We start from the raw sequence: 27,067 nt of genomic DNA, 5'->3' as shown, positions 1-27,067 counted from the left end.
CTTCTGGCGAGGCGGGGAGGGGGCGAGCGGGACCGCGCGCCGTGCGCCGCCGTGATGGCGGCTTCTGGCGGGGGGCCGTGGGGGACTACAGCTCCCGGCGTGCCGCGCGCGCCCGCGCCGCCCCGCCCCTCCCGTGCTGCCCCGCGCGCCCGCGCCGCTACAACCGTTGGGACCATGGCGGCCGGCGTGGAGGCGCTGCCCGCGGAATGGCGGCTCTACCTCGTCCCTGCCCGCGCCGCCACCTTCCGCAACTGGCCCTTCACCGAGGGCTGCGCCTGCACGCCGGAGAGGGTGAGCCCGGCGGCTCGGAGCGGCGGGAGGGGCCCCGAGCCCGCGCGCCGCTGACGGCCCCTCCCGCCCTGCCTCTGCCCCCAGATGGCGTCGGCGGGGTTCGTGCACTGCCCCAGCGAGAACTGCCCGGACGTGGCCCAGTGCTTCTTCTGCTTCAAGGAGCTGGAAGGCTGGGAGCCCGACGACGACCCCCTGTGAGTAGCGGGGCTTCCCTTCGGCCTCCCTTCTTGTGCAGGCGGTGGGGCGAGAGGGCCCCCCCTCGGCCGGTGGGGCCGGGCGCAGCCCCCGGGCTACGGCGCTGCTTTAGCTGCCAGCTCTGGCCCAGCGTGCGTTCAGCAAAGCGCTACGACTCTGCTGGCTGTGAGTAAATCCTGGCTGGGCAATAACGCTTCAGGCGGACCCGTTCGTGGCTGCTGGAGTGCTCGGCAGGAAAGTGCAGTTGTGTGTGTGTGTGTGTGTGTGTGTGTGTGTCTTGTTATCAGCTTGACTGTTTTGTTTTTCCCTTCTCTTAGGGAGGAACACAGAAAACACTCTGCTGGCTGTGCTTTTCTCTCCCTCCAGAAGGATCCGGCTAACCTGACGTTGCAGGAGTTCCTGAAGCTGGACAAAGAACGAACGAAAAATGCAATTGTATGTAGACATCAGCACTGTAATGTTTCCTAAAATTTCAGAGTTTGAAAAGCTATTTCTGTTCCTAGACCTGGGGTTGCTTAGCTGGCCTCTTGAGTCCTTATTGCTGTGCTGACAAATTGGTTTGCTTCTTCTGTCTCATGTTGGGTCAGATGGTATGCCCTTTCCTGGTTTTCAGCCTTTGCTTTATAGATAATAATTTAGTAATAGTGTTTTGTTTTTATTCTTTGCAGAAAAAACAAATTTCTCAGAAGGTGACCGAGGTTGAAGATGCAGCTAAGTGCACGCGTCGTGAAATAGAGAATCTTGCCTCCTAGGCAGCTCTCGCCTCTCACTTACCTCTGGCATCTGTCTCGTACATATGCCCTGATGTTGTCCCTCTGACTGAATCAGTGTCTTTCCTGAGAACACTTTTGTGCTGGCCATATCTGTGAGGAGCAGAACAGCTCTGAATTCTCCTTCAGTCACCTGATTCTGGCAAGGAAGTACATTGTGTTTGATGCACTGCATGAATAATCTTTTTCTGCAGGGATTCACCTCTTCTTCCTGTTGGTTTAATTAAGGGTTACTTTTATTAAAACCCTTTTATTAAGGGTTTTTTTTGTTTAAACCTAGCTCTTACTAGTTGGGGGATGCTCATAGCCCCAGTGTAAAAACTGTGTTTCCTGCAGAGGTTGAGTCACTTCCATTTTTCTACTGAATATACCAATGCTTACTAATACCTTTGGAAATAAAAAGGGGAAAGGGGTTTCAAGACTCCTTCAGGGATTTAGGAACATGGCTAATAACTTGTACAAGTTCATAGCAAATCTTAGTGTGCCTGTTATGTGTACACTATTTGTAGTTGGCTCCTGCCTCATGTTGATGCATTTATAAATAAAAGTTGAAGGCAAAACAGTGACTTGATTTTTTTACTCAGTTTTCTGAAGGAAAAGAATCTGACCTTTAATGCAACAAGCTTCATTGAATGCTGTTTTTAACTTGAAAATGGAAAATAAGCTAATCAGAGTACAGCTTACAATGCTGTTGGCTCAGATGTCAAACTGTCTTCACTAATGTTTATCAAGTTTCCTTAAAATGTCTGTGCCTTGGTAGAGTTTGTTGGTCCTTCTTGCACAGGGATGGAAAAACTCCTTTGGAAAGGAGAAATCATCTTCCTGAATGGAGCACAGACAGTGAAGAATTGAGCTAGGAACTGCTGGGAAAGGATGGGAGAATCTTTCACAAAGTAGTTGACTGTCATGGGGCCAGGGTTGATTCTACAATCCAGTGTAGTCTGCACACAGAACTGGACAGATGAGCTTAAATTCTCCCAAACTCAGAAGACCTTCCAGCTCGATCCTGGGGAAGAGGCAGTTGCAATCAAACACTGGCGAGACCAGTGTTCCTGGGTTTTGTAAGTTTGTCCAGTGTTTCCTGTCCAAACTTACAAACAATGGAATAACTTCATTATTTCCAGCTGTAACAGCCAAATCATATGCTGATTGTCCTTTTGCATTCTTCTCTTTTTATGCTTGCATTGCAGCTGTAAATAAAGAACAGATTCTTTTTAGCTACTTAAATTCATTCCAAGTTACTGGAATTAGTAAAGTGGCTTCTAGGTAACTGCTGATGTAGAGTCACTTCAGAATTTCTGGAAGTCCCTTTCTGCAAGGACAGAAGGCTGAGATGAGAGTGTTGAATCGCTTGGAGGCTGTGCTCCTTCAGTATTCCTGATTAGATCTGCACAGGTGGGCTGCAAGTGGCTTGCAGCTGAGCTAGATGTCCCAGCCGCAGTACTTACCCTCATAGGACTTCAATGCACTCCTCGCCCTCTAATCCAAGCAAAACTGCCTCATGGAGAGCAGCAGTGTTGTGCCTGCATAGGAGGAATCGACAATATACTTACTACCTAAAGAAACTGTCCTGTTATGCTCTACCAAATCAAACTATGGAAAAGGAATATTTAGATACAGAACATGCAAGAAGCTCCAGTGATTTTTTTTTTTTTTGAGGTAGGCTTTAGTGTGATTTATCATATGTAAGTTGAATTTGATGGGGGAAGGAATTGGGTGGTACAGCAGGCTTTTTAACTGAAATGATAAGAAATCTTCAAAGCTGGCAACTGAAAGAACTGTGAATACTATTACCTTTGTTCAGGCGCAGATTTTCTTTTTAATTAGTTTTGAAAGTTTACCTCCTAGGCTACAGATTTGGGGAGGGGCATGGGGAGGTTAAGCCTCTCCAAAACTGGAGCATGAATTCCTTTTGGTATACCTGTTGAAAAGACCAAGGCAGAGAATCCTTGCTCACTTACGGTCCTGACCGCTGGTTGATATTAGCACCTTTCTGCACAAGAATGGAGCTCGCATCAGTGCGCCTGTTACAGACAGCTGCTGTTGGAACAGGTTGGTCCTCGCTGTTGGTGCAGTTCAGATCATCTCCCTAGAACACACAGGAGAGGGAAGGTGAGCTGTTAAAAGCCATAAAGATTCTCTGGCTTTCACCTTGCTTTAATATAATGCCAATTTGAGTTAGCAAATGGTCTTCATGCTCAATACAGAAAAATGTTCAAACTGGGGTATTGATTCTAGATGTTTATTCTGAAAAGGTTGATGTTTCTTCCTAGCTCAAAGCTAGAGTAAATGTATGTAACGAGTAATCAAACTAGATCCCACAGTCAGGATGTACCTTACTACATGGCAAAAAGGTAGAGGTTGTGCTTTCCTTTCCCGTACAGATTACTTGAGGCTAAATTGTAAAATTTGTATATTTTTCTTTCTACTTGGCATTGTCAAAGCAAGGGGAGACTGCTTTAAGCACTTTCAACCTGATGACAGTCAGTTGTATTGCAAGGATGTTGCCTCCTAAACATGAAGTTGAAGTCATGTGCCGGGCTAATATTCATGCAGTAAAAAGAGAGCTAGAAAGTGAAATTTAAGCTAGCAATAACTTACTTCATTGAGCAATTGTTCTTCCAAAGCGATTCTTCCTTCCCCGTTTGGACTCAGTTTTTTCAGTAGTTGTCTGGACTCTGGCTGTGGAAACAGAAATCAACCAGTAACATTTCACAGAGTGAAAATACGAATATGTTGACCATATTTTGCTTTTGAGTAAAGGTAGAAAATACACACAGTGGCATGGATGTAGCAGAGGGAAGGATGCAGTGTACCTGGATAACTGAACCTCGGTATTACTAACCCATGATGCCTGTGAAACTTTCCTGAGGAAATGTTGGGTGACCCAGGCTAATGTCTTACTATTGAAGTCTTGATTCTGCAGATGCTTCTGTAAGTTATTAAGCTGTAGGTCAATACGCTTATCCAGAGTTGTACAGTGATCAACTCAGCACAATAAAATTAAGCATGGGCATGAGTTCTTTGCTGTACAATGAAAGGCTGAAACCTCCAGAACTTGTAGGAGTATTTTATTTAGAAAATGAATATTTATTTTTAGTAGTAGTTACCTAATATATATTAAAAACCTGCTTTTCCTTTTCTTTCTTCCCATCTTTCTTTTTCCCTCTTTCCTCATGCCAAAGGCATGTCCTATGGGGTCAGAACCAGACAGCAAGGGTCAAGGGAAGATGATGGTGCTTCTGACAAAAGCCTGTAATCAAATCAGTGTGCAATGGTCTTTATGCCTAATGCTGTATCAATAAAAGCAGAATGGGTCCAAAATGAGAGCAACAATCTAATTAAGCTCATAGAGAGCAGGAACAAAGTTGGCTAGTTCCAGTTCTGTAATAAATGTCAGCCACCAATTTTTTCAGGTTTTATATGAAGTTGGACTTATGTCCCCTTTTTCCCCACAGTCAGTGTTAAAAGCATTTTTTTTACTCTTGGATGCCTGCCTTCATGTTAGTGCAGCTCTGTTGCTAAGTTCTCCTGTACTGCAGGAAGATACATACGGGGAGCTTATCTTCTTTTTCTGTAAGTTTTCTTGACTCTGTTTGCTTTATTTTGCCTCTTGAATGTGAAAGATTATGATCCTCTTCACCTGCTAGAAGGGGAAAGCAGTGTTAATTCAAAGCAAAGCCAGTATCCTAACAAGAACTCAGGGGTAGAGATCTGGAAATAATTTATCAAAAAAAAAAAAATCTTTTCTTTTGGATTGAAATGAAAGCAGTATTTATCATTTTTCTACAAGAGAGAAAGTGATGAAATAATTGTTGCAGACCAGGCTGGTTTTAACAAAGGTTTACATTCAGGCAGACTTCAAAACCTGCTATTTTGAAATAAAGATTCAATGAAGTGTCGAGTTTTGGGGATTTGAGTCTTTTTTTTTTTTTTTTAAACTGGCTTCTGCTATTCAACAATCGACTCAGATTCATGGATTGTGTTGACCAAAATCCCTGCAATTTTTTCAATTGAGAAGTTGTTTACTTCCCAAATACTTATGACCAAGACTAGAGGACCTTGAATAGATATGTATGTCCATTATTTGTAAGAGACACAATCTACCAATGTGTAGGAGGGTTGAAAAGCAAATTATGCAGCACATGGGGACCCTTTGGGCTAGCACTACTAGAGTGCCTAGGATCATGGTCACATCACTGATACGCTAGAAAACCAGCTCCTTGTGCCATGGCTGCTATTTGCAAAGTCTCAGATCAGAAGTGTAAACTGGCAGAAATTTATATATTAATTGAAGTATGTCAAATGATGCCATAGGAATTTCTGAATTCTATTGCTGACTTTATAGATTAATAGTTGATTCAATGAAAATCAGAGTCCAATAGGAGCTGCCTAAAATAAGAGTTGCCAATGTGAGTTGCTGAGCTCTTACTGAAACCAGTGGGAGTTGCAAGTTCCTATGTTTGCCAAATGTAGCAAACTGAAGTCCCTAGCACAGCTCAAAAGTAAAGATAATATTGCCATTTACAGCTCCTACTGGAAAATAATTTGCAAACTGTCAGAAGCTTTATCACTTGACTAAAAACACTGCAGTGAGCTGTAGCTGCAGTTTACGGCCTTTCCAGCTGTCCTCTAGGGATGAAACATATTCATGGCCTTTTGACAGAGTCTGTATGCTGCTTAAATCTCAATTCAGCCATGTTTTGAGACTTAAAATGAACTTAAGTGGGCACAGAATGTGCCAATATGATAGTCTGCCTGTCCCAGTGTGTAATTTTAACCTCTCAAGCACTGCCTCCCTGTTCTTGACTACTAAGTTTATGATTGACCATAAAGACAGAAAAAAAATCACCAAAACTAGCCTGACTGCCATCCTGTCCATCTCTGCCTTCTGTTACAGTGCTCAGGTAATGATTGCTGAACTTCACTGGTTTACTGGCAAGAGTATCCTGTGGAATCAAATGCAGGCATTTAATCAGATTATCAGGTAATGCTGTAATAATCTCAGTAGCATGAAACAGAGGTGCTATATATGAAAAAGATACATAGGTTTTTAAGAGCATCAGTCTCAAATTAGTAGAAAACAAATGATTACCTGTAACTGAGCTCTTTTTGTTTTCAGGCAAGATAATGCAGCAGATTTTTCCTGAATCATGTATTTGTTTTGATTTAAAAAGTGACACAACCTCCTTTTTATGAAATCATTCTCATCCAAATTAAAGCATCTCTCTTCTGTTTGAGAGATCTGATTAATTCCTCGCTTGTCAAATGAAGTGATAAACCTTTTCAGGCACTGCTTGGCAAGGTAAGCTTTTTAAGATGCTACACAAAAGATACAGTCTGAATTCTGGATCTTTGAAATGACAGATTTTCATCTTTGAAAAAAAATGGAAACAAATATGTGGGTGGTTTTTTGGAACATGGTAATGCTGGAGGTAGGGATTTTGAGTGTTTGAATACTGTTAGCAGGAGCTCTGGCAATTATCTCCAAACTATTCAAAATTACTAAGCTTGTTTCATTAAGAGCATAACATGCAATCTGAAGAAAAGTAGGGCCAAAGATCAGGAGCTAAGTGATGCTAGGATGATTAAACAACATCAGTTGAAAGAAGAATGTTAATATTAATAGCAAACTAGTGAAATGCAAGATAACAACATAACCCATGAAATCTGGCTTAATCAGATAACGATTCCTGTTCAACCAGCTCCAACAGAAAAAGAAAAAGATTTTTTTCACTGAAGTGATGAGTTAACACCCTCTGAACAAAAAAAATTTCTTGTATAGACCTGAATTAAAAAATATATCAAGTGTTATGCTGACTCATCTAATGACAGCTTTAGATCAACTTCCTAACAATTGGCCTCATCCCCCAAACTGACCTTGTTAATAGCAAGAGTGTAATTTAATGTAATAGTGACTTCACAGTCATCCTCATGAACTGTAGCAGAAGTAATCTAGAGGGAAAGAGAAACTGTTAGTATCTCTTACAGAAGTACACAGAAATAGTTTTAGGAATAATCCTCGCTGATGGGCTGATAATCGTTATCAGCAAGCCAATAAAAAAAATCATGTGTTTTGGCCTTTGCATACTTACAATATGATACCATCACTTCTCATCAAACTGAGCAAGGGGCAGGTGGTATTTTGGAATATCAGAATGCCAGAAATGCCCAGTTATTCCAAAAGATATGATAACACTATGCTTCATACAACTGCAGCTGTTTTCCACCCAGACTTTGCAGCTTCATGAAAGGCTATGTAGTCCTTAGGATTCCCTTCTCCAGCAGAGCCTGTGAACTGCTTTAGTTGTACCAATCTGTAGAAGCACAGTCTGTAGTAAAACATGCGCACCTTTCTGTGTCAATTCATTTAGACCAAAGTGCTGGCAGGATGGGAATTGAGGTCATTTATAAAAAGTGCACAGGGGATTATAAAAGTGGTATGAAGCCGACAAGGTTACACTGTAGCAGGTTGAGAATTCTGATAATGTTGATTATATTGCTAATCTGTGTGAAAACTCAGAAATAAGCGTTAAACCCAGATAGCTGGCATCCACTTTGAATCTTTTCTGTTACTTTTGGGAGTAATGGTTTCAAGACAAAAGGATGACAAAAGGCCAAGAAGCAGTAGGAGTAGTCTCTCTAGGCAATTTAATATCTTTCAGGCATATCCTTTTGAATCCTCTAGTAAAGAAAACAAGGTGCAGTGGACCTATATCTCATCTCCGCCAAGCAGATATCTTTTATATTTATACTTGTGCTACAGTTTCTGAATGTACTGGTGGACACAGCAGGTCTCAGTGGACATAAAATTCAGATGCAGAATATCTGATGAAGTGTCATACCTCCCAAAAGTGAAATTTGCCAAATGCCAATTACATTTCTCACCCCTGGGGTTTCTGTGTACGGCAGGAGTTTTTCTATAGTTGTTTCTATTCAATATAATTGCTTTTTTCTCGGGTGTTTCATATCCCTCAAGACAGGCTAAGTAGTAATGAGCTTAAATTGTAACAGGGGAGATTCAGGTCAGATATTGAGAAAAAGCTTCCCACATTTTCTCAGTAGCAATGCCAACTTAAAGAGTTCACAGCCCTGCTTCTGCCTCCATCCCACTTCCAGCTACCCACTGCCAACCTTCTCTTGTACTAGCACTGATGCCCTTCCCCTGCCCCCCCGAGTTATTTTTAGCATGGGTCAGTTCACTGATCCAGTCCGCAGGACAGCACCACAAACAGTTGTGCCGGCATCACTTAGGAAGCAGTGTGGGGGACGCAACCCCTGAACCCAGCAGGGCTGCCAAAGAAAACGGTGTGATACTGCAGCTGAACCTCAAGGATAATTGAGTGCAGAAATGGACTGCCTGGGGCAATTGTGAAATCGCCATTGTTGGTGAGTTTTAAAAGCTTCAAGACAAACATCTGTCAGTAACAGTTTAGGCAGAGTTGAGTCTCCATCAGGATAGGGACCAAATGATCACTCAGTCATTCCACCCCTATCTTCTCGGACTCTTAGAAAGAGCCTTCAAATTTCACCTTCTCACTATCACCCCTTTAATGATGTTAATGCATTTTGGTGACATATGAAGACCGCATCTCCAGTGCGAAAAGCCAACTGCCTTAAATACACTGTTCCAATGCTAGTTTGCAGTGGGAGTAGACTAGAGAGACCAAAGAGAATTGCTGCTATCTACTGGTGTAATCCAGCCATGAGCAGAGGCAAACTTCATCCAAATCCCATTTCTAGCAGGGCACATTTAACTGATCAGCTGCATAGATGTCAATGGCCTCTTTTTTTCTCTCAGTTGCCTGCTGTGGAACATTGTAAAGGCAGCTGAGCAAGGGCTTTCTGGCTTCTATCATTTCTCTCACAGCTGTGAGGTGAGAGAAGAATAGAAACTACCATAGGAATGAAAGCAGAAAAAAATCTTCAGTAAAAGACTAAGCAGAAAAATAAAATAAAAAGGAAAAAAAAGAACCAAACAACCCCAGGTCAAGGTCTAAAGAAAAGGGGGACATTTAATTTTCTAGTGTTTTTCCAGCAGCCAGAATAATTTTTTGTAAGATTTTTCTTTTCTATCACACTACAAGGAAGATACTACTCACAAGTTCCTACCTTTCCCATTCGAGGTTCTCCAATCAGTGCTCTGAATTCAAGGTTGTTCTGTGCATAGCTTCTAAGGTGAGCGCAGACATGATCCAGCTGTTTTCTCCAGTAACCTGATCAGAGAGAGTTAAGCAGGAGAAAATTCCCTGAAATTGTGATCAATATTTTTTCCACTTATGTGATGAAAGATTAAAAAATAGCATATTTTCACTGAGACAAAAAACATTGAATTTTTTTTCAGAAGATTCAACTGATCAAGAAAATGAAAGGCAAGTTACGCTTTAAGAAAGATGAAATACTCTTATCCCTGTGTCATAATTCATTCCTAGAGCACCTCTATTCACAACAAAACCATGCCTCAGTTTTCCTCTAGAACTGAAATTAGCCCTGTGGGAAGGAGAATCTCAAACTATCTCAGGCAAAAATCAGTACATTACAAATAAGCAATTGTGCATTTCTAGTTGATTTGATGTCACTGACAGTTAACGATGAGCCAAATCTAAAAACTGCAGACAAGGTAACACAATGTATATGGCATTCTAATCTGTGTAAATTATTCCCCAAATAAATGCCTTCCACTTACTTACAGGAGAGCACATTACAAGCTTAAGCAGCCATAAGTTTTTCTTTGATAACTAGTTGTTGGGATTCAGAAGTGGTCTGATGAGCAAATGCTCCTTCGCTAACTCCCATCCCTGCGCTTTCTTCCATCTCACCCTTCAGCATGAAATGCATTTCCTGAATGATGTGGCTGACAACTGCCCTTCTCAGGCGGCTTCAAGTGCCACATCTAACATAGTACTTCAAAACATTTGCCAGCTGCTCATTCCTAGGAAGAGGCCATGGGGTCCTCTGGGTTCATTCATGCAACATGGAAGTGCCATACGTGTTCCTGTCCATACTGACCGCTCAGCTCATTCAGTGGGGCTATTTCCCTAATCATCTTCCTGCTCCTTTGCCTGTCAGACTCTCCGGGAGAGAGACTTGGCAATCCCTTATGCTGATACAGGGCCTGGAACATTCGGGGCTGAAAGCTCCAGGATTCAAAACTCAGATTAAGACATTATGACTTTTTGCAGCTCCCGGTCCAGTATTTCCAATGCAGTGTTCTGTTTTCATCAAAGAAAAAAAAAACAAAAGGACTTGTTCTCATTCTTAAATGGGTGTTATCAGGATCTGGCTAATTTTATTTTTTGAGCATACTTATAGGAAGTACAGAGTATGATTTATTTTGTTGTAAATAAATTGTGTAGGCTTGGTAACCTCATCTAACTTAAACAGTGAAGTTGCTCTGACCTTATCCTGCTCTGACCTTCACATTGAATGAAGCTCGTAATAGTGAAAAGAAGCCAAGTCAGGAGAGAAGTGCTGCTCTCCGACTTTTACTAGAGAGGGCAAGTGTATGAGGGATTTTGTGCTTGGAAGACTCTTCCAAGACTGATCTGGCAGGAACTGTGACAAACTAAAACAGCAACTCTTATTTATTAGGCAAGTTTAAAGGAAAATAAATTGATTCCCAGAGCAACATAAATTGTTCCCTGCCATGGTCTCATATGCAAAACCAAATACATATTGAAAACAGTAATTTAAAATCTAAGCTAGACTACCACTTTGTGAATGAGGCCTCCAGAGAAGTCAATGTTATTTGCAATAAACTGGTTCATAACTAACCCTCAGCCCCAGCTTACATTTCAAAAAAATCCAAATGGACAGGAACATACTCCTGCCTATCTGAAGTTTTATTGCATCTGAAAGGGTTTTTGGCAGCATTAATGGAATACTTGAATTCATGCTGTCAATAGCTAGTTGCACCTAGGTCACACGGATTTACTGTTTGCTATAGTGGAAAAGGGGAGGCTTCTTTGTCAATTTTACCTGGTAAATGACTTGGTTTCTGATCAACACAGACTGAAAGTATAGCACAAAAGAAATGTAGTACGCATCAGAGGATTAGTGTTTTGATACTGCTCTTATTTCCCCTGTCCTTTTTTTTAATTTTCTTTTTTAATCTTCACAAAAGCAAAGAAGGTTAGTTAATGGCTGATATAGTCTAGAAGAATAAAAATTACTTATTTAGTCACTTGCATTGTTTTTAACTTTAAAAACAGTATCCAATATCTGGTATTATTTGAACTCAAGAAACGGGCATATTTGGCCTATATAAATAAAATTTTGGGGGGTGATCGCATATGGTCTTGTCAATATACAGTTCAACATCAAGGACAGGCAGAATGTATAGAATGGAATCTATTCCTCAGTTCCTGGGAGGGTTTAACGGAGAATGCATTACACCTGTGTGACTTCAACAAAGTTGCCTTTGCTAACTGGCTTAAAAATTAGCAAGAGTCCACTGTAGTTCAAAAGCAGCTCAGAATTTCTTCCCAGCCTTTCTCTCTCACAAGTCAAGAGCTGTACGTCTGATGCGCAGATACAGAAGTGTTTAGTGTTAAATATTTTCTCAGCACTGTTATGGGTCAATCCCTTAATATCTCTAACTCAGGTGAAACTCCCTGACTTGCTGAGTCGAGTGTTGTATTTGCTACAGTGATGTCTCTAAGGGAAGACTCCACGTTTCAGAGCAAGGAGGAAGGAAAACGGATTGCCCTAGCGATAATTTTAAAAATAAAAAAGCATCATCTGGTTACGTACACACAGAGCCAAAACAGGAAATTCCAACATTCATTAGTGCCTTTTCTCCACAAGAGAGAAATAACTCTGATAATGGCCGGAGGGGTTGACCCTCTGAAGAGATGGGAAAGTCAATCAAAAAAAGTAATTGTCCCTCCAAACTATGATTTGATGCTGTAGTGCTTTAAAGTAAACCTATACTCCGGACTCCACAGCTGGACTGCCCTGTGACATTAAAGACAATCTGGCAAATTAGGCCATTTATTATGTCCTTAGTTAATACTGATAAGACTGTCTTCAAGGGTTTGGGGTCTAGGAGGCTGGAATTGGAGTTTTCTCAGGATAATAAAACTAAAATCTCTAAAAATTGCAATGTTTTTAATGACAGCAAACAGACAAGAGATTCAACAAAGAACTCACTGACCAAACCAGCAACTGCAAAACAAATTATTCTGCAGTAATGACACAGTAGTCTCTGCATGGACAGTCTTACTCTGCAAGGAGTGATGTAGATGTGCCAATACTTTTGAGGGCTGGAAGATGGGGACGACAAGAGCTGGAATGGTTTCCACCAACCCTATTTTTTGTAATTCTCTTAAGAACCCCTTTCCCCAGTTTAATTTGCTTTGCTTCCAAAACTTCCATCATTTATTCCCCAATGCTATTCCAAACGAGTTCTTCATGGAGACAAGCTCCATCATATAAGAGCTGTGATCCCCAGTTTCTCTAAGAGAGAAAGTTTCATTCCATAGTTCTCCCAGCAAGCACTATAGCAGCACTAACTGAACTTCACTCCCTCGGCCAGCGTGTGGGGATGTTTCTCAGAGGTTTCCAATTCAAATACAGGACACATCTGCCCCGATCTTGTAGGATCTGAGGAGATCAAAGTACTAGCAAACTAGTAAAGCTGTACAGGAGTCATTAACCCTAATTTAGATTATTGCTGGTATGCTTTCTTGTAGCCATTGATGGAGATCAGTGATCTGACTTCTGCATTTACAAGTGTCTGGTGGGGAGACAGACTTGTAAAGATGGAAATTAATGGCCTAGTGATGGCAAATTTTATAGACTATAATCTTTTCAAGAAAATACAAAGTCAAACACCATGGCTTTGGAAACTAAGAAGAGTTTTCCCTGATTACATAAAATCAAGAACGCTTTCTAACCCCTTCCAGGACTGATGGCTGTTAGGAGAGGCTTATGATCACTCATCTTTTCCAGCTTTTCTTTTTGTAAAACCATCTCAAGTTCCTTCTTCTTCAACAGTTTGCTAGATGGGTAAAAAAGTCCAATGGTTTGGGTTCCTTTATCTTTTCTTTGATTTAGATCTACTCTTGATTTGGACAAGGAAATAGGAAGAGGCTGCCAGGCAGCTTCAGCTTGGAATCCTTTAGCCTGTGGGGAAGGCAGGAAAGGAAAAGTGTAACTATTATCATTAAATGACTTGCAAGCAGAAACAAACCAGAGCAGTACAAAAAAAAAAAAAAAAAAAATATGGAGGAATGAAAAGGCTAGAAGGGAGAGATGTTAACAATTCTTGATTATATTTACCAGTCAATAAAAGATGATGGAACTTATCACAAATATTCAAGAAACCAAAACACCAATGTGAAGAAACCAAAGAAAATGAAGAAACCAAAACTGATGCATGTTTTGGTAGGACAAGCTATCCACATGCTGGCCTGGCTAAGTATCATGGTCTTTTCTTAAAACAGAGTTTTCAAAGCAATGTTACATTTGCATGAAATAATATCTTGTATTAGGAGGACCCAAATAATTTGTGATTAATCAGATAAAAGTACTTAAAGAGCTAAGACTTTGAAAAACTGATTGTTTCTCACTTTGCTATTTAGAACAAGGCTGGATTAAGGCCTTCAGCTAAGGCTGAATACATTTCCATAGAAAACAGTTCTCAGAATAAACGTATCCTTTGTTTTGCCCACAGAATGCTCACAGAACACAACATTGTCTCAAAAAGGAAATTAACGGAGTCACATCGATTTATACCATCAGCAGACCAGCCTATCTTTTAAATGTGGTCAAAACCTTGCTTTGTAGCATTATGTGTCTTACCTCAGAAGAGACCAACAAGTCCCCAGCACCCATAAGCACGCTGTTGTGAGTACCCACCCTTGCCTGGGGCTCCATATAAACACCACAGGACCCACAGAATCGAGCGTACGGTTGGTTGGTTGTACCACACTTGAAGCAAGTAAAGTAGCACGGAGGAGCGCCAAACTGGAAGGTTCAAGGAAACACTTGTCACCACAGCAACATGTGATGCATAGCTCAAGAGATATAAAAGCAACGTCATGAATTAAAAGGAACTAAAACAACAGTACCTAAAGGTATTAGATTAGAAGTATTAACCAGGACACCAGACTGCTAACACATTGGCAGATGCAAGACAGTAAAACTTCAGTTAACTCAGCACTATGCCATGGAGGCAAAATTTTTTTCAGAGATCTAGCATTTTGGCAGCTTTTTCTTTTTTAAACATTCACTTTGAACAAGTATTTCTTCTCTTTGGCAAACCGCTGTCATTACTAGTGTGGTGCTCCGATACTGAATCTTGACCAAAATTCTTTCCAGTTCAATTTTAACTGCACTAGAGTCCTCCTGGTACAGTGTAGGCCCAATGGTTATGTGCACATATAGGAGAGAGATTCACATTTTATGTAGACTCAGCTGACAGAAAAAAAAAATCTTCCTGAGTATGATTTTAGCCCAGAACACTATACTTTTAAAGTGTATTCCAGAAGGAACTTTTTTCATTGATTGTACTCAGTAGAGCAAAGACTATATTGGGCAGTAATTATAGAGGAAATGTTCTCTTTAGTGAACTTAATGAGGCCTTCAGCCAAAAAGTTGGCATGCATCATCTATATATGGCAATTGCCTGTATAAGTGATTATAGCTCAGGGTAAATGTCAGGCAACTGGAGTTAGTTTAGCCTATATTTTAACCTTTGATGGATAAGTTACTTTGGCAAAGAGTACACGCTTACTAGATCTCAGCTGATGCAATGAGCTGATGCTCACTGACCCTTGGCAATTTGTTTACATCCCTAAACCGTTAAGTCATTAACTGAAGTGGGGCCAGGATGTCATCTAAGCCTTTAATTTTTCTTTACATAATCCTATGTGCTCTAAGCAAGTATTTTGTTAATAATAAGTCATGTACTAACTGACAAGAGTTTTGCGAAGAGAAGTTTGAAATTGCTGCAGGTAGTAAATGAGTAAAAAAAGACTTGTCAACACAAACACTGATAGCAAATTAAACAGAAATAATTTTCAACAGAAGCCCAAACCTGACAGCACATACCTTGGCTCCACACCAGTCACAGAACCTGGTATCACAATGGTTAACACGACTGCATTTTGAGCAGGCAATTGTCTTCCCTTGCTGGCTGGGGAAAGGTTGGGGGGTGTCTCCTCTAAACGTGGGCTAATAAAATAAATCAAGCATTAGGAAGAAAATACATCTTATAAAGAAAAGTTGCAAGCTAAGCAAGGGCAATGGGAAAGCAAGCTACTTTGATAACACTAACACAAAGTAATGTTCAGCCTAAAAGAATTCTTTCAACACATAAGCAGACTGACTTTGATCTAGCCTGTAATTTTTACATTACAAAATTACAGTAAAATGTGGTATTAATTCAATTGCTTTACTTTTTTTATTAGAAATGAGAGAGAGAGAGAAAAAAAGCTCTTATCAACTGTGTCACCTTTCTTTGAGTATTTATTAATAGGGTCCCACATATAAGTACACTGAAAACTAAGACGGGGTTTCTCTGCTGATAAAGTTGTGATATATAGAGAGATGAGAGAAGAAGAATGATTTGTGAGTTAAAATCTTCTGATTATAATAGCAACATCTTGAGTTTCAAGACCCAAACCACAATGGTTATTTTTCTTTGTACCTTTTAAAGTCTGTGTAGTAATTTGGCATGGAAAGTGGGTTCAGACAGTGAGTTTTCTTTCAGTTTGATATTTTATTTGCTACATACATAATTTTGGCACTCTTTTGCTCATATGGTTATATATTAGCTAGCTTTCCTTACTGCAATTAACTTGTATGAGTAAGCAAAAGAGATTTTTTTCAGTTGAGACTTCCAAGAGGGGTGATTATAGATCCTAGTTAGTACAAATATGTTTAAAAATGTTTTGTTAGCTTTTGCCTCAGGGCTTATGCAGTTTATTTCCTCTGCAAATCAGGACTACGGAAAAGGAACAGAGTCTGAGGAGAGTGATTTTTATGACATATCACAACAGCAAGTTGAAAAAACACAGAACAGCCCTTTTTTCATCTGTAGCCTTGATGGCAATTTGAACAATTTTATTTGGGGGTTTTGCATTATTTCAAATTTGGAAGATAAAATTTACAAGATCACAAGTCTAAACATGTTTTAAATCTAAACTATTTAATTAATAGTAATATCAGCACTATTAGTAATTATTAACTAGGAATTACTATTAATTATCACTAATCACTAATTATTCACTATTATTAGTAAAATTTATAATAACTATTCATAGTAATTCAGTAAGCACTTAACTTTCTCTCTTAGCTACTGCAGATCTCACCGTTCAAGTCATATGCTTAAGTTTATGCAGTCACATATTAATACCTATATTCAGTGAAGCAGTTAATATATGTTTATCTTAGGTAAGTGCAGATTCCTACTGAAATTCACTTTGAAATGACACCTCAGTGACTATACAAAAGACCTTCACATCTAGCTACTGACAGTCTTAAAACTCAGGATGTCGCCATTCTAATCATAACATTTTAACTCACAAATCATTCTTCTTCTCTCATCTCTATATTTATCACAACCTGGAGAAGTGAAATGTGTCACAAGGCTTTATATAAAACTTGTCAGGAGAGAAAATAAAATTATTCCAGGGAACCAAATCAGCAAGCTAAACTGGGAGTTGAAAAACAGCAATTTTAGGTGGAACGATCATTGTCATTTTTCTCACCTCCGTACAGAGTCACTGTCAAATACAAGCATAGCAGCTGTATGCTGGTAGGGAGAGCAGCAAATGGAGATAACAAAGATAATGTAAAAGATTTATAATAAAATAAATCCACAAAATAATTGAAATCAATGAGAATGATATTTCTGATGTATATACTAAAGTTCTCTACTGCAATTAAAAATAATCTGAACACAAAGAAGACTTCCTACAACACTCAGCCAGGACTGTTTTCTGAACTTTGACAATGGCATTTGTAATCCTGACTTCCGCAAGAGAAACCTGAAGGTATAGGATGCATTTGTTTTATATGTAGCTGGACATTTGAGATGGGGCTGGAATTCCTGAGCTGGAATATAGGAGGGGAAAGATTCTCTGCTTCTGCAACATAGGTACAAAGGGATATGACTTCAGTTCTCCAGAGGAAAAAAAATATATTAATTTTCTGCTTTGACATGATTAACCCCAGTGTGATTGGTGCAAGAAACCTTACCGTCTGTGCTTCAGGCAGTTTGCTTTCACAGGTCACACAGCGTTTATGGTGAAGAGGATTTCCAGTGCCACATGCCCGACAAATTACTTTGCCCTTTCAAATATGGAAAGAATACATTTCACATGGTATTTTAAAACTGTCAATAACTACAATAAGATAAACCATCCAGTCATTAAGGACTTGAACTTACAAAGTGGTGTGGCTATTCAGCGTTTGAAGATAGAAGAGATCCTTCAAGTCAGTGCTATGGGCTTCAGACTTTAGTTACGCCATATTGCCTGATCATCACAAATCTATCATTGGTGCCAATTTTGTTTAAACTATGGTACATTTTGCTCAGGAGATCCAGTATCAATACCTCCAGAGCTTTTTATGTATTAGTGTCAGCTTGCTTAGTCACTGAAATTATACACCACAGATGGTCCAATATTTGCAAGGAAAATTAAAAAAAAAAAGTAAGTAATAATACACTATTAGGCCCTAGAGGATCTTAATGGTCAGCAGGTCACTATTAAGGAGTAAGTTTCCACCAGGGCTGAGAATGATGGGTCTGATGTCTTGACTGCTGGCACCAACTAATTCGGGTTTGCCTTTGTACCCACCTCAGGGCTGTCCTAAAACATTAAATTTGGGCCTGTGTCTGTAATCTTCTTTGGCATCAAGCTGATAGTCGCCTCAGACTATGAGTCTCCTTTATTATCTGATACTCTTCAGTCAGTAGTTTCTTTTCAGTATCCTTCTCTTCCCAGAAATGTTCCTCTACAGTTATCAGACAATTTTGTCTAGCTAAGACCACCAGCATCTTTGGATCACTGACAAAGACTGTGCTTTAACTTTGTGGGCACGGACCCATTGGCCCAGTCCTGCCAGCCTGTCCCTACTAAGCACTCACAATCGAATTAGGTAAGCAGGGTAATGAGGATATTTTTAATAAACTTAAAATGCTTAATAATGCCATAAGTAAGGCCATAAGTATGTTGATAAATTAAGATACTCTATATTGAACACAAATGCATGCATTTCTGTCAGACTGCTAATGCTATATCATGTGCTCTTCAGCATGCCTTCCTGTGCAATCTTATATGCTTTACCTTTAATGAACATTTCTATTCAAGGTATTTTTTAATCCTGCTAACACTTAAAGCTGCAGTAATGTAATCAGGCAAACCCTAGTCAGATCAAAATATTTGTAATGAAGTCACCTGTTAGAAAAATGAATGTAGGAGGTAAATGGTTACTTTGTTGTTATTATTCTCGAATACCTTTAGGCAGATGGTGGTTTGGGGCTGCAGCTGTGGAGCTATCGGTGCTTCACATATAATGCAGGTGGGTGTATTCATTGGCACCAGACATCTGCATTCCAGACATGGTGCCATCTGAAGGAAAAGTCACATCACATCTTATTAAGGACCATAATGAGATCAGTTAAGGTTATCATGACATTTTCAATATTTTGCTGGTTAGAGTCTACATCAGCAGCAAAATCAATGGAAACTGCAACTGCCAACAACAGATGCTGGTATTGATCCTTAAAATCAGAGACTATCAAAAAATAGGAAGACAACTGGAGAGAAGATGCTTTACTAACTACTAAAAAATGTGCCAGAAAGGTGCTAAGTTAGTTTTCAGTAATTTAAAATGCTATAATAGTATGTGTGCACATAGTTCAAATCTTCCTAATGATGATCCTCCTAATGATCCTCCACCACCATTTGACACTACAGCATTGGCCCAGACAAAACATCCCTCTGAGAATACAGGAAAGAAATTAGACCACTGACTCATTAGATTGGGTTATTATCTCTTGGGAAGAACTCAGAGAAGGCAGTTAAAGACATCGCTATATAAAACCAGCTAAACAGGGTGCTCTTATATATGCCCACACATGCCACCATGTATATCTTCGGGCACATTAGATGGGTCTTCTACAGTTATGACATATCAAGATTGGCAACTACTGTTTGATAATAATTCGCTAACTGCAGTGAAGGCTAGGGTCACGGGCCTGCACTAGTGAGCCCTGGAATAAGGTGCACACACAGTTCTTGAAGATGGGTGGTGGATGTTGCAGGAAGAGGATGCTTAATTTGGTGATGTTTCCTGGTACAAATGATTAAAACATAATTTATTTTTTCAAAGTTATCCTTATTAAAACATATGGCACTTGAAGCAATCAATGGTTAATTTTGCAGGGGGCACAGGGTGGGAGGTGTCCCATTACTTAAAAATTACATTGGTCCAAACGCTAAGGTTGCTGAACAGAATAAAGCAATCAGAACAGAACTTTCCAAATGAACGTATGACTAAAAATTGGCATTCCTGGCAATAAACGGGTAATCTGCTGAGGAAGCTAGTTTGTCTTAAGAGGATTTGTTGATTTTTATGATTTTTTGCTGACCTGTGCTCCTTCAGGGGCTGGGAAGCGACGTACTGGCACAGGTGGGATAGGAGATCCACATTCCTGACAGAAGTGAGCCAAGGGGTCGGACGGGCGAGGTACAGAACAGTGTGCACATCTAAAAATACGCGCAAACTGGCTGAACTTGTTTTAGTGTTATACTGCTGCATAATAAAGAGTAACCTGGAACATGATTTAGATCAGTAATTTCTGCGTTACAGTTTCTAGGCTACGGTTGTCCACCAGGCCATGTCCCCGTGTCTATGATATGAGGCCCTGAGCTCTAAGCAGCCTTGCAAGGTATAAAATGTGATGGCTGCTGCTATTTCATGCTTTCTTCCTCACCATATGAGGAAACATGTTTTCTGAAATGAGATCTGTATCAGGCCTTGCTGCTGCAATATAGGGTACCACGGATAGACCACATAACTCTTTCAGGACTAGTGAGCAATGAAGGCTGCACTCTGCAATTTGGAAAGACTGTTTTTCCTCTGATCCTACAGATATTAATGTTTTTTAAAAGGATGATGAGCTAGATGATGGCTTTGTACAATGAGAAGTAAATATAACCATCAGTAAGAGAAATCAGACTTTCAAAGCCTTAACTAGGTCACATTCTTCTGTTATGAGCCAGTGTCTGTCTTTGCTTTCCTTGTTTTTGTGGAACTTCACAGTATTATCAACTTGGTTGTAAAAGGCAATTGCTTTGTTACTTTCCACAGACAAAAATGTTAAAAGAAAAAATGAATTACTTGAGGAAATCTGTTTCCTTCTGGATTCTTGCTGTCCGTGCGCTTGCTAAGCTCTTCCGGCTAGTCACTGCAGAAGAACTAGCGAACTGAAATAAAGACAACTCTTTGGCAATAATTAGCTGATGTTTGCAAACGCAGGCAAGGCTAGCAAAATCAACTGCACACGTATTATTTGAGACAAAGTGCATTGAAATGCAGTGCTTTAAGGAAAACCCACTACACCCTGATTCCTCCATTAGCTGTAATAAGGACACACAACTTCCAATAAAAATAAATGCATCTTGCTACTTATTTCCAATAAAGCATGACTGAATCTTAAGTTTTAAATATCAGCTGACTGACCTATAGGAATAACTATCTGTTAATTACAGCTCAGTAACATATTAGCAAGGAATCGTTAGGAATGCAAGCACTGGTAGTCTGCTCTGCCTGGTTTTCTCTTTATTGATAACGGTGTACTGCTCTGGGCATTCCTGTTCCAGTGTGTCACTACCAGCAAGTTTAAATCAATACTGTATAGTACAGTATAGCCAGAGGCATTAATTTATGACAGATTATGTTCACAAATATTCACATCTTTATTTTTTTAGAGCTCAGTTCTGATAACAGCCCTTTACAGTCTTCCTCCATACCTCTTTGCTTACCTGTAATGACTCCGTGGGTGGTGCTGAGACGGATTCCTCTCTGTATCCTGTTGTTTCCAAATGACTGGTCAGGAGCTGCGATCCTTTCAGGGACCTGTGAGCAGTTTTGCTTTCTGTCTCCAACTCTAAAATTATAACCATATTTCACCCCATTATTCCACTCTCATTCATTTCATGCATAGGCTAACATATAGGTTAACATGACTATCACATACTCTCATGTTTTAAATTCCAATGGCTAAATGTATTTCTAGCCATTCTAAAAAGTTACTTGACATCTAGATCTTGGGTTAAAATAAATTGCATGGAATCATAGAAAATTAAGCCAGAAGAAATCTCATTCCTCTCTGAAATAGCTTACTTTTGTATTTTTCTCAATTTAAGGTTTTCTTCCTTCTCACACCCCACAAAAAACCAGCTCCTAAGAGTAAATTAGTGAGTAAATATTAAAATGATTCCTTGCTCTTAAACAGTCCCATTGCCATAACCATGAAATAACAGCCTTTATTAAAAGAGAAAATCTGCGTCAAGCTTTCATTTCTGTTTTGTGTATTTATTTTGGAATCCTTCTGCAAGCAACACTCAAACATCAGTAAAGAACTCTGTAAAGGATTTGAACTCCCATCAGTTTAATAGGATATTCTGGCACAAAGGGAAACAGAGACTGGGCCTTGTTATGTTGCTCAGAACTGAATGACATTTTAAAACGTTTTTAAAAAGGTAGTGTGATATGTATGGAAAGTCTTTTTTTTCTGTATTTGCAGTGTCAAGAAATCTAAACTGGAATTCCCACTGAATGCTATGTCCCCTGAGATGGTTATGAAATTACCCATATTTTACCAATGATAACAGAGAAAAACCTTACACAACCTATTCGCAGCTAAGGTAGAAACCTATTTCAGCTATTATGAAGTAATACTATACCTTGAAAATCTTGGGGTGCTTCACTCCAGGCAGGCTTGATTTCCACATTCACTCCATTCTTCTTTGGTTTTGTAGTAAACACTCCATTTTCACTCTCCTAGAAAGTAATTCCATTTGAATTCCAAATGAAATAGTCGTCTCTGCTCCAGTCCTCTCTTGCTATAGTTACTTCTTATGATTCAAAAAGTATATGGTTAAGGTATTTATTTTCAATACAAGCATTTAAAATGCTTAAATTATAAATGTATTTTAAAAATATCTGACCTGAACTGGTCATGCAAGGCCAAGCAAGAAAAAACAAAAGGCATGTTCCCTTGAAATTTTAGTATCACCAAAAGGCCTGAAGCAGGAAATATGGGCAAACAGAGAAAACATAACATACAAACAGTACAGGTAATCAAAGTTTAATCTCTAAGTAACACAATACAACGTTTTATGCTCAGATAAAGGGTTACAACTGCTACAACTTGCCTGTAGGGAGAGATCCTTTAGGAAATTCTTGTCATTCTCTTCACCAGAGAAGAGGATGTTTGGTGGTTTGTATTCTACCAGAAACATCTTTGTTACGATGGCACTTTCTCTGCAGTCCCTGAAAGCCAATGTTCACAAAGCTATGTACATGCCATACACGGGAGTGCAGCAAAATGCAAATCCCCAATGAAAACGGTTCATTTGGTGGAACATCGCTTCCAAGCTTGCAGGTCATTATTTCAGTAAATAACAATCCTAAGCAATACTCTCAGTAACTACTGCTTTGTTTTGTTTTGTTTTTTTTAAAGTTAATTATGCACACACTAAGAAGTTACCAATAAATCATACAGATACTTTAATTCCTCACTAGCTTTTACATATAAGACTCCTGATACTCCTTAAGCTGTGTCTGCCCGCTGGGGTAGTTAGTGCTTGCCAGCAACACAGAAACAGAGAACAAGATTTTTCTTCCATTCATAACACCATATGGAAGCGCTCATTTTCGCAATCAAGCAGCAGTTAGCATGATATTCATTTCAGGTAACAACTGTCATTCTCTGCCATTTATTAAATTACAGCAGTAACATTAAGATGCCTGTAAATGTTCAAAACATTCACTTAGGATTTTATTAAATGTCATTCTAGGGCATATCTTTATCTCACCTAAAAATGTCTCAATAGAAACATACTGGAAATAAGTGTTAATCCAGACAGTGATAGCAGAAAATACATAGAGGCCTTTTTTCCATGTCTCTGCACAGGGAATATAATGTTGTTTCATTGCAATGCAGGCACAAGCAAAGGCTACTGGCAGGTGCTAGTAGTGGGGGAGCAGCAAGCCCAGATCCCCAGCTGGAGTGGAAGTTTCTGCTCCCTTGGAAATCCAACATAAAAATACAAGGGGGTACAGACAGAGAATGCATGTATCCCCACGGTCTGTGTCTAAGCATGAAGTTAGTTGGGAGAAAGTCAACGGCTGTGCAGCAAAATCTCTTTCTACTTAATATATTTTTACTTTGCTTTTGTGTGTGCTACATTGCACTTAAGCTGTAAGGCCTAGTGTTCTGTGCTTGTTTAGGAGAAGCTGAGCATATTCCTCAGAAGACCACTTCTATAGATCTGTTGACTCACTGGATGTTTTCTGGCCTCAGAAAGCACCATACTAGTTCCTCAAGCATTTCTGATGCTTGTATTCAAATGGATGAACTCTAAGTACAGTGTATTTTATCAGCCCCTCACCCACAGCCTCCATGGATCATTGGCCTTCATCCAAGGCCCAGGGGAAATAAATCAGCTCCACAAACACTTAAAGATTAAAAAGTATTATGAGAAAGTGGAGACAACGAAAGGAATTCATGAAGATCACTTAGACTGAAAGCTGGCAAGAGCTGCCCCTCATTCACTAGGTACAGAGTGCTTAGAAAAACACAGCTCCAAGCCATGATTAGGAGGTCTAGTCCTTGCCACAATACTACTAAAATAAAACAAGATACCTACTTTGTGACTGCCAGTGCCTTGACCATTATTTTCCCAACCGGTAACATGATAGGTCCCTTATACTTAAAAGTATTATGCTCTCCATAGCCAGGTTTCCTAGTGAGTTCTGGCTTACTTCCATCTAAAGTGTAATAAATAGTGACCTCAGGGGTATCTGAAAGACACAGAGAAAGTAATTATCCACACTGTATCAGAGCTGTGCAAAATAAGCTCTACACCTGGAAATACTCACTACTGTGTTTGATTTTTCTCATGTAAACAAAATAAAGCAGTTGCATAAACAATTGAAAGTTCAGGACCAAAACTATTTCTCCCATGAAAAGCTGGTGACTAAACAAACAAAATTTCATTACAAGCAATATTTCTTTCCATAAAGTAGCCATACACTGGTTTTGTATGAAAACAATGCAACAACTTGTCTGTTCTAAAGACAGGAAAAACAATTGCTCTCATAATGAAAGGTGGAATTTCAAAAATTGTACGGAAAACTTCTGAGTGAGTCTGGCATGTGATATTTTCTATTACTGGTTTTGAAGTCACAACAAAATACAGCAACTTAAGAGCTTGACCTTGGAAGCAATTAAGACTGCTAACACGTATGAACTCATATATTATGACAATAATATTTCTTGTATCCATAAAGTTAAGTGCAAGTATATTTGCAGTATCAAAACATCTAAGTTAATTCTGTGAGTTACTTAAGGAAGTGGATACTCACAAAAATCATAATTAAATGTAAACAAAAATATAGAGGCTAAGAGTTTCAAATGATCACATAAGAAAAAGTTTTAAATAGAGTCAAAGTTGTTATTTATACCTGACTTTATTTCTACAAGAGTATTTGTGTCTATTTCGTGTTTAGCCTTCCCTGGAAGAGGGATTCGAAGAGGTATGACCTGAGGAACTGAGACAGAACCCGCTGTCATTTTTTCTCAGCAGGGATCTTTAAAAAAGAGCAAAAAACAGAAAAGCAGACAATTATTTTTCTTAACAGAAGAGTGCAGTGAGAAATGTTGCATTTTAACGAGATTCCTCATCCTGATTTGTTTCTCTTGAAAGAGAGAATACTGGAGTCCTTAAAATGCTAGTCCTCATCAGTATTTCTCGGGTCTTCACACTGAAAAAGAATAAGATCCTATAGACCCATGAAACGTTTGACTTATTCTCCTATTACAGGGCTATGAACAGAGCTTGAGATGAGCACTGTTGCTTTTATTTCAGTTTGGCCTTCCTTGTTCAAGTTCGATCTCCACTTGCTCAGGTGAAACAGCTTTAGCATCATGTATCTTATACCATGCCAGGAGAAAATAACTGTGAAGTATCTTGACCCTCATCATCGAGATGTGGCATCGTTTTCTCTGCAGGAAGAACCAGCCCCTTGTTTCATTGTGGCTTTGAGAATGTATGTCAGTGAGATACAGGATGTCCCGAAAAGGAATAAAACAAGAGAGCTATTCCTTAAGCTTGCCTCACCTGTTGTATACGTTAAAAATACATCTATAAGGCAGATGCCATACATGATTTATCATAGGCATTACGTCACTGAATTCAAGAATGAAAAATTACATTTGGATACGTTAGCATTTTAGAATACAAAAAGACGCACTACAGGTCTTGGGAATTGATATTCACGGCCAGAAAACATGTCCACACTAGACAGATTTGGTTTTGTAACCAACCTTTCAGTGCTCCAGAAACGTCTCGAATGCTAACTCATCAACACAGATAGTAATGACTGAGTACCGAAGGTGTTCACGGATCTGTGCACTCACAGGGGCTACACTGAGATAAGTGCTGTCTGCAGCTGTCCATCTCCTTGGCTGGATTGCCTGTAACAGCTGGTGTAACGAGTGTGGACAGTTCTCAGCCAAGCACTTGGGCTGCGTGCTGCAGCATGGGTGAAATGATGGTGCGTGGATCAGCTCTTTACCTGACACTATTTTCTCCGAGGACCTGACTGCTCTTGCCACACCTAGACCAGAAGCAAAGTGCCCCGTTTCAGGCCGGTGGGAGCCCATCATGGGTGGGATAAAGGGGGGGTTGCTGCGGGCATCCCACTGTGCCGGGGCTCCTGCCCCTGCTCCAGAGCAGCACAGCCCCTCGCTGCACCCCACCGTGTGCCAGGCCCCGCGTTCCCTCCTCTCACTGCACCGCCCTGTCCTCCCCTCTCGATCCCTGCCACGCAGCCCCTGCCCTTCCCGCTCGATCCCTGCCACGCAGCCCCTGCCCTCCCCGCTCGATCCTTGCCGCGCAGCCCCTGCCCTCCCCACTCGATCCCTGCCACGCAGCCCCTGCCCTCCCCACTCGATCCCTGCCACGCAGCCCCTGCCCTTCCCACTCGATCCCTGCCACGCAGCCCCTGCCCTTCCCACTCGATCCCTGCCACGCAGCCCCTGCCCTCCCCACTCGATCCCTGCCACGCAGCCCCTGCCCTCCCCACTCGATCCCTGCCGCGCAGCCCCTGCCCTCCCCACTCGATCCCTGCCGCGCAGCCCCTGCCCTTCCCACTCGATCCCTGCCACGCAGCCCCTGCCCACCTCACTCGATCCCTGCCACGCAGCCCCTGCCCTTCCCTCTCGATCCCTGCCGCGCAGCCCCTGCCCTTCCCGCTCGATCCCTGCCACGCAGCCCCTGCCCACCTCACTCGATCCCTGCCACGCAGCCCCTGCCCTCCCCACTCGATCCCTGCCACGCAGCCCCTGCCCACCCCACAGGATCCCGCTATACAGCCCCTGCCCACTCCGCTCTGTCCCTGCCAGGCAGCCCCTCCCCTCCCGCTCCATCCCGCTATACCGCCCCTGTCCTCCCGGCTCGATCCCCGCTATACCGCCCCGCCCTCCCCACACGATCCCCGCTCTGCCGCCCCGCGCCCCCGCTCGCGCCCCGTCCCTCCTCGCGCCCGTTACCACAGACGCCGCC

The 27,067-nt window shown here is 40.8% G+C and overlaps 2 protein-coding genes across 8 annotated transcripts; one reads left to right on the top strand and one right to left on the bottom strand.

The window, feature by feature from the left end:
• Positions 1-136: 136 nt before the first annotated feature.
• On the top strand, positions 137-1,822 carry BIRC5 (baculoviral IAP repeat containing 5). The gene is made up of 4 exons (XM_067292648.1): positions 137-291; positions 376-485; positions 804-921; positions 1,155-1,822. Exons 1-4 carry the CDS (start codon positions 175-177, stop codon positions 1,236-1,238), a joined length of 429 nt encoding a protein of 142 aa, XP_067148749.1. The 5' UTR covers positions 137-174; the 3' UTR covers positions 1,239-1,822.
• DZANK1 (double zinc ribbon and ankyrin repeat domains 1) lies at positions 1,699-26,230 on the bottom strand. 7 transcript variants are annotated; one of them, XM_067292642.1, is made up of 21 exons: positions 26,121-26,230; positions 24,966-25,052; positions 24,149-24,302; positions 22,652-22,769; positions 22,181-22,277; positions 21,257-21,381; positions 20,613-20,698; positions 19,861-19,978; positions 18,725-18,838; positions 17,463-17,555; positions 15,312-15,434; positions 14,118-14,225; positions 13,154-13,382; positions 9,369-9,472; positions 7,137-7,211; positions 6,109-6,205; positions 4,811-4,902; positions 3,858-3,938; positions 3,218-3,345; positions 2,705-2,779; positions 1,699-2,446 (listed from the first exon to the last, which is right to left on the bottom strand). In XM_067292642.1, the coding sequence occupies exons 1-20, from the start codon at positions 26,167-26,169 to the stop codon at positions 2,707-2,709; spliced, it is 2,151 nt and encodes a 716-aa protein (XP_067148743.1). In that variant the 5' UTR covers positions 26,170-26,230; the 3' UTR covers positions 1,699-2,446; positions 2,705-2,706. The 7 variants fall into 7 exon arrangements, 6 of the variants coding, with proteins under 6 accessions (XP_067148743.1, XP_067148744.1, XP_067148745.1 ...); XM_067292643.1 differs by having other exon boundaries at positions 1,699-2,262; XM_067292644.1 differs by lacking the exon at positions 1,699-2,446 and having other exon boundaries at positions 3,214-3,345.
• Positions 26,231-27,067: the final 837 nt, after the last annotated feature.

This window comes from Apteryx mantelli, chromosome 3 (assembly GCF_036417845.1).
Source record: "Apteryx mantelli isolate bAptMan1 chromosome 3, bAptMan1.hap1, whole genome shotgun sequence".
Classification (NCBI taxonomy): Eukaryota; Metazoa; Chordata; class Aves; order Apterygiformes; family Apterygidae; genus Apteryx; species Apteryx mantelli.
This window is presented reverse-complemented; position numbering and strand designations above follow the sequence as displayed.